This window comes from Pavona decussata, unplaced genomic scaffold, assembly GCF_977016875.1.
Source record: "Pavona decussata unplaced genomic scaffold, jaPavDecu1.1 SCAFFOLD_32, whole genome shotgun sequence".
In the NCBI taxonomy this organism is placed as follows: Eukaryota; Metazoa; Cnidaria; class Anthozoa; order Scleractinia; family Agariciidae; genus Pavona; species Pavona decussata.
Window position 1 is genome coordinate 2,474,681 of NW_028145455.1, and position 7,820 is coordinate 2,482,500.

General features: G+C 40.3%; 1 protein-coding gene across 1 annotated transcript in view; it reads left to right on the forward strand.

The window, feature by feature from the left end:
• Positions 1–6,052: 6,052 nt before the first annotated feature.
• The window catches only part of LOC146484626 (uncharacterized), a 6,323-nt gene continuing 4,555 nt past the window's right edge, over positions 6,053–7,820 (forward strand). Inside the window, exon 1 of the mRNA XM_085104520.1 lies at positions 6,053–6,487. Coding sequence (XP_084960646.1) covers positions 6,272–6,487 — 216 coding nt within the window. The 5' untranslated portion in view covers positions 6,053–6,271. The remainder of the gene's footprint in view (positions 6,488–7,820) is intronic.

The window sequence follows — 7,820 nt, forward strand, 5'->3', positions numbered from 1 at the left end:
TTTGATTGACTTAGTGGCTATGTGATTTCAGCCATTAAAGCATGCCAGGGAAATATCGGTAATTAAACCGTCTTCCGGTCTTTCCTGCAAAATGGAAGCCGCAATGGATCAGACGAAATACTTCGATTTTCAGCAGTAGTGTCAGACGTACTTGGAAGTGTGTGTATTATCAGCAAGATTTAGCAATATTTATTTTTTGATTCAACATTCTAGACCTTGTGCTTACGGCAACTTCTTCTGACATTGTACGCGACTTAGTAGCTATGGGGAAATCCTTTTCAGACCATAATTGTTTGTCCTTTTCTCTTTCTGATTCCTCTTCCCTTCCACGTAAGTCAAAGAAACTCGTTTACGCGCGTACAAAAAGGCAGACTGGGATCATTTACAATCGCTTTTTTCTTTTACGCAGTGGTATTGTTAACTGACAACTACTGAGTTTGGTTGGATTTATTTTTTTGCGGCAGTGGAGCAGTGTATCCCGAAGGCATAACAATAAATTTCATGATCCTCACTGGATAACCGGAAGGAGCTTCTGCAACTTGGTCGGAAGAAAAAACTCCTTTGCAGAAGGCAAAGCGTGCTTACACTGTTTCTTCTTGGAAGAGTCATCGTACCATGAATAATTCTGTTAAGAAAGCATGTAGATCCATGTAATGCTGCGAAGCGAAATTACATTAATGATCTGGCTGATGAACTTGCGGCAAATGATGATCCCAAGCCGTTTTGGAATTTCGTGAAATCTATGCACAAAGGGTCTAACAACCTCGTTTCTCTAATGTTGATGGTGTCACTATATCGAACTACTAGAAGACAGTTTTCAACGGGAAACAATATAACAATCACGTATCAAGAAAAGCTGATCAAATTCAAAAACAATGCTCTTTGTTTAGCGTCGCAAATACGGCCATAAAAGGAGATTTTGAAACAATAGCTTTAGCGCCAAACAAAGGCTTATTAATTCAGGAGGGAAATTCAAACTCGCTGTTATTACAATAGCGAAATTCACGAGGGAAATTCAAAAATAGCCGATGACTGCACGAGTTTGAAATTTGCATATTTGGCGAAGGCGTCGCGTCGCGAGTGAAAGTGTGATGGTTGAGCCGCGCTAGCAACCGATGCTTTTGTTTTAAGACTAAATGACAACGACCACATTGATCCTTTTCAATCAAACGGTCTAATCGGGCGATTTTTCCAATCCAAAGCGCGAGTTTCCGCGTCCAGTTCCTTTCTTTCTTTTTACGAGTAAGGCAAGTTAGTTTTGAAATTCAAACCAAGTGAAACCATCGATAAAAGCTTGACTGTTTTGCGGCGTTGTGCTGCGCACTATTATCAACTGATCCAAAATCGTATAAAAGAACTTAACATTTCCAGGTTTCTTGCTTGGGGTCAATAACAATAATAGTAAACCTTCCCCAACTTTCCAAACCCCCCTCCCCTAGTGCCGCTAATTTGACACGCCGACAATTTTGTGACGATTTGAAATTCATCTTCGCCGAGTCTCGGAACAATTCCCTAAGCGCAATAAATAACAAAAGGCTTTTGTTTGGACTTGTGAAGACGAATTTGACTCACTACAAAATATTGACAGACTAATAACAATCAGTCGAGAAATAGCAGATTCATATATTTTCAGTGATTGATAGTTTCCAATCAGAAAGGATTAAAACAATGACAATATCGGTTTACGTTATCGACACGGAATCACCCTTCCTCTGACTTAATTTATTTGCTCTGGTCTCGTCCCCAGTCGAGTCAGGATTCACGTTACCAAATCCACCTCACCCGCCGGGCAAACCAGCGGGGTACATGATTCCTAAGCATAGTAAAGCTGGTCATGCAATAAAATTGTAGTTAAAAATGTGTGGGCTGTAGCCAGGCATGGTTAAAAATTTTGTATAAAACTGTTGACACTGGCTTTAGAAATGTAAAATGGTCGTTTCGGTTGTTACTACAACCTTCTTCAGTTTGGGAATGCTTGAGACGCCGTTTTTACTTATTAACATTCTTAAGCTGAAGAACTGTTACACTTTTTTGGGTTTTTTTTATAAGAAAGTCTTATTTTGGAGCTGAGGCTGAACGTTCTTATATTTTTTTGCGATTTGAGGCTGAAAACGTTCTTAAGATGTTCTTAAATTACATGGTACACTACATGTATTTTAGTAAATCATTGCGGACGTGACCAGGAAAACCTATCAAAGTGCAATGCCTGCTGACAGGCGGTGTGTGTCACGACCCACAAAGGGTACTGGGTAAAAATATGAAAATGGCTCATTTGCCTCTGGTCGACGATCGAGTAAACATCTTCCAAACGTAAGACTTAGGTCGACTTACAGTCGCACTGAAACTGGGCATTCAAACTTTGCTTCCTTTTCCAAAAACTATCACTAAAGACAGCAATTTGGCAAATTTTAACGGTCTAGTGGTAGCTGTAGATGCTTCTTGTTGGATACACAAGGCGATTTCGTTGAGTTATTCCCAGTTCGGAGACAATCAAAGGCGATAATTTTTTATGTTTATTCTTATACTAGTATTTTGTGCCGTCTCGTCTGCTCATAGACGCTTTTTTATATATATATTTAGACTGCGAGCGGTCAAGCGGTCTCTTTCTCCTAAGTTCTGCGGCACGCGATAGATTTAGCGAGCGGTGAGGCCGCGAGTCACATTTTTGTGATTTGCATAATTTTACTGTCACTTTGCGCGCGTGATCTAAGGAAAAAGTACGACTGCTCGCAGTGTATTTATCATTACTTTCGCTGATCTTTAGTTTGTTTTTTTTTTTTTTTTTAATCTCAGGGTGAAAGAGATCTACATTTCCTTCCTGGATTTGTTGGAGAGAAAAAGCATCCGCCCGTTGGCTTTTTCTGGTCGGTTTCCCGGGAGTTGAGCTACTTTGTTTACACGATCTCTTCATAGATTCTTTATTAGTTAAACGGCTTCCAACGGAAAAACCATAAGGGGTAGACCCGGGTAGACCCCGAAAATTCTAAAGTAGAAAGGATAAGCTCGCTGAAAATGCAAAAGAATTGTCCAAACCCAGCAAGAGTACGTAAGAAGCTTTAGCTTCAAGAAATGCAGTAAATCAACGACCAAAACAACATGGCGGCAGGCGCGAGGTTGTCACCTTTGAAATGGCTACAAACGCGAACAAATGCTTCAGCTTAAAAAGTAACCTAACCAGCATTAAGCCAATTTGTTCCTCTAACTTTGAAGCGACTTTCAACCGGGAAAAAATGTCACAGACTTCGTTAATGACGAAATTTTCGACAGGCTGAACTCTCCAGACTGATGTTCTTGGGCGCGAAGACTACTGATCTAATAACGCATTCTGATTGGTCGAATTTCGTGACGCACACCGCCTGGCCTGCTGAGATATGGTATCAAGAACTGCTGAATATAACACACCGAGATGTGTGTCACCATTGTTAATGTTATTTATGCAAAACTTATACATTTGTTACCTTGATTTTATATGCCGATTAGAAAAATAAAAACGTTCTTAATCGATTCTCAGCCTGAGGAATGTCCTTAAAAAAAACAGAGTGTATAGCAACAACTGAACGTCCATTTTATATTTCTAAAGCCAGTGTCAACGTTTTATACCAAAAAAATTAATAATAAAAATAATAAAATTGTACTCCGCCGTGAAAGTAATCGTCAGCATACCGTCGATGCTGTTAAGCTTCATATCAAACCAATCCCAAAACTCTGCGCTTGTGAAGGGATCAGGCGGAAAGTAGTTCGAGATTTACTCAAAAGAACGATTTTATTTGTAGCAATACTCAACACAAATTGCAAACCGAATTCGCCAATAACGCTGCTTGGAAGACTGGACCAGAGGTCGATCGTTTTCGACGATTTTCCTTGTAATCGCGTTTAAATACTTGTCTTCAAATTGCTAAATATGTTATAAATATCATAATCGAATCTTTTTGGAAACTTATCGAGTTTACCAGACGCGAATATTTAGAATCTTAATGCTGTTCTCTTTGTATTTACTTTCAATTTTGAAGTCACTTAATATAATCTAATTTAATTTTGTCAATGTCAAGTTCTCCACATTAGTTATTTCCTATTCATCCTTCTTAGTGGTTCAGTAGTATGTGGCTTGTGATTGGTTTGCCATCAAGCTATTGTTGTTTGCCAAACAAGCGCGACACTACCCGGACGGTTCGGCGAAATCAGTAAACTGAGCGCACAGTATATATACATTGTGAACCATGGTCGATTTTTTTCTATCCAATCGCTGTTTCGCAGTACAGCTGTTCACAATGCAATACAATACAATTTAATTGAACACAACGCACTACAATGCAACACAACACAATACAACTGAACGTAACAAAATGAATACAATAATATCTAACACAATCAGAGAACACACAATAAAAACCCAACAACACAATACACAGAACGCAATACGATTGTCGGCTCAACACAATACAATTATACATACAGCACACAATAATACAACAGAACAATACAACACAATACATCATTGCATAAATATTCATCACCTTATCCTAGCACTCGGCAACAACGGCACAACACGACACGACGCGACACGATACGAAACGCAACTCAGCATGACACAAGACAAAACAATACAATGCCATCAATGCAATCATTACTGGTTCTAACTCTTATTCTAATTCTAATTCACCCGATATATTTGAAATAAATAGGTTCAGAAAGCTAAAGATACAAAAAGAGAAGAAAGAAGAGAAGAAACAAATAGGCATGGCAGCCATTCGCACCATACTCTCAGAGAAGCATGACTGAAGCGGCTGAGTTTTCAAAAATCAATCTAGCCGGATCGAACAAGCCCAGGAGGGAGGGGGTTCTCCCTTATATGGGCTATATAGGTATGTGCCGCGCCAAAGGGTATGGTTTTTCGGCTGTTTTGGTCATAAATAGGGTATCGATTTTAGCCACTTTGCCGCCATTTAGGTAATAAATAGGATATAGATTTTTGCACTGTAGTCCTGGGTTCGTTTTTTTTTTTTAGAGGAAGCTACTTCAGGTCATAAATAGGGTAGGGAAAATCGCAGATTTTGGTTATAAATAGGGTAAGGGTTTTGGGAAGCGGGCCGTACACCTCTACCCAATTTTTTTGGGAGAACCCCCCCCCCCCCCCGGGCCAACAAGGTATCTTCGAGAAGGTGGACAAGTGTCTCTGTTCCTATAACGGAGGAAATCATTCTCAACTCTATTTATGATGGAAAAGAAAGGTTTTTTCCTCTTGTAAACCGAGGAGCTTATGCACGTGATCGTCGCCGCCATGTTGGTGCAATGGTTTCTTGTTAGTTTCTTATGGTGCACCAACATGGCCGCCACGCCATTACCATTTGAATTCCTAGGGATTGGTCCAAAAGGCTTGGATGATAACTATAAAAAAAGGACCGATTTGCACTGTAAGAGACCTTTAGTTATCTATTAAATGCACTCTAATGAGATGCATGAACTGTGTGAGAGACATCACAAAGTGTCCCCTACCCTAAATTCTTACTAAAACACAAATAATTTTGTCGAACATGAAGTCATATGAAAACGACAAAAGATCTGTCGTATATAAAGAACCCAAAATCAGGGTTAGGTACATTTCTGGACATAAGTGTTGCTTTAGCACTTCATACCACGATAAAAAAAACCTTTGATATCGATTTTTCCTTGTCAGCTAATCAGTGCTTCACGTGTTTGTCAACCTCGACCATGCGGAATATACGCTTGTTATTTTTAAACTGACTTCTTGGATACAGGCTTTATTTCCATCCCCCCCCCCCCCCACTCCCAAGGAAGCAAGGGGTGGCTAATGTGCTTTAAGTAGGTCGTTCTAGACAAGAGCTAAGAGGGATGATAAGTTCAATTAAATTTTCAGCTGAGTCATGTCACGCATTACAGGTGGCAAATGGCCAAATATCAATCTCATCTCAACTTTCCTCTGAACTTCTCTTAGTAGGTGGTTTTCGTGTTTCGCTTTGCAATACTTCCTCTTAAAAGAAATAAAGAGACTTGTATGTTCCTTATTAGATACGCGCCCGCCAGTAGTAACACTCGCCTCCCACGCAGTCGTTTTAGGATAGCTGTGTTACCCTCGTCGGTGGGAGGGTGATACGAATAGGGGAGTCAGGTAATACGCCTCCTTAAACAACTGCGTAGAAGGCTACAGTTACACTAAGGATTTGTTAGTACATGTACTGACTGTACTGTCTTGGGGATCTTTGTCTTCTATTTTTCAATCTTGTTTAGTGTGTTCGTAAAAGGAAGCATTATCATGCTCATCTTGTTGATTGCTGCCCTCTTGTGCAGTTCAGCTGCAGCTCAATCGCGGTGCGGCGAGCTCTACGTCTCGTACGATTTGTCACGGAATTTCAACGAGACAATCGCTCACACAATTCACTCCATGACAGTGCAAGGTCTTCGCTTGTTTAACCCACGAGCGACTGAAGACAACCGCGTGCCGACCGTTAACCACAACATCAAGGACGAGGTAAGTTCTACTTCCGCTGAATCTTAGAAGAGCAGGAGGCGTTCTCGATAAAAAAGTAATAGGGCAGGCTTTAGACAGAGGGGCGGCTCAGAGGGGGGAGAGGAGGAGGGGGTGTGGGCGCACGCAATTTCTCCAGAATTTTAGAAGGAAAAGTCCTTGGGAATTATATGTAGGAAATATTCAGATGCAATTTAGATGTCGTTTAAAGTGGTTTGGAGGGTGTCACGAAGAATTTTTTATTTGGAGGAGGGAAGGGGGATAACCGGTCGTTCTTTCCCTTAGACCCTCCCATCTCCTTCAAGTCCTGTTTTCAACTAAACCAGAAGGTAAATAGAACAACAGTTTCGATCCGAAAGGTCAAATCGTTTGAGGATTATTTCAGTTCCACGGATTTAAAATGCATTGTGATGATCGAGACAATCCGCGTGAGATGTGTAGCCTTCTGTGAGTTTTTTTTTTTTTTTTTTTTTTCGTTCTTGGTACGTGTTGGAACGACAGTATCGAATTTCGGGTGACGAGAGGTCTTCAAAACCAAATATCCCAGCCTATTTTGCAATACACAGTTGCATTCCGCGAGCGTCATCTCGGTAAATTGGAACTCACATGGATGTTCATTCAAGCTGATGAGGCTCATTTCACGTTTTCCTAACACTTTTTGTCCGGGGTAGCCTGATAGAAACTTGAGAAAAGAAGGACATAGCTCGAGAAATCTCCTAAGAGGCCGAGTCATCGGGGTTAATGTTCTTCGTCTTGCATGATACCGTGGCAGCTTATTTTTATTGGACGCCACTTTCATTCTGTCTTTTTGGGCTCTTGTCCCTCTGAGTTACTCTACCGTTTTGACAGCTCTTAAACTTAAAGGGGAAGTATCACGCAAACTTGATGACATTTCAAAACCCAGAAATGTTCGTCTGTCAAAGAAACAAAAAAGTAACTGCCTAGTTTTGCTATAAATTATCACCCTACTGCAATAACACATTCGATTAGTGCCTCTGGCCAGAGACAGAGTAGCTCGGAATGGATTGAATCTTGAAAAATGTTAGGCTAACGTTTTTCAAGTTCTCTTATTTTTGCTTCCAAAATGCGCTGGAACAGATCACGAGTTGTTCCTTTCAAGAACTGAGTTGATATCTTTCCTCTTGTTGTTCATTTTGTAGCCAAGTGGAGGTCTTATTTCACCATTTTTTAACAAAGTGGTCAAAAACCCCATGATACTTCCCCTTTAATAAGCCAATTTTTAATCTGGCAAACACTCAAATTAGCAGTTTTTTTAACCGATCAATTTGCTAAAAAAATTTAATTAACCTGAGAATTTGCAGACCTACAAGTTGAA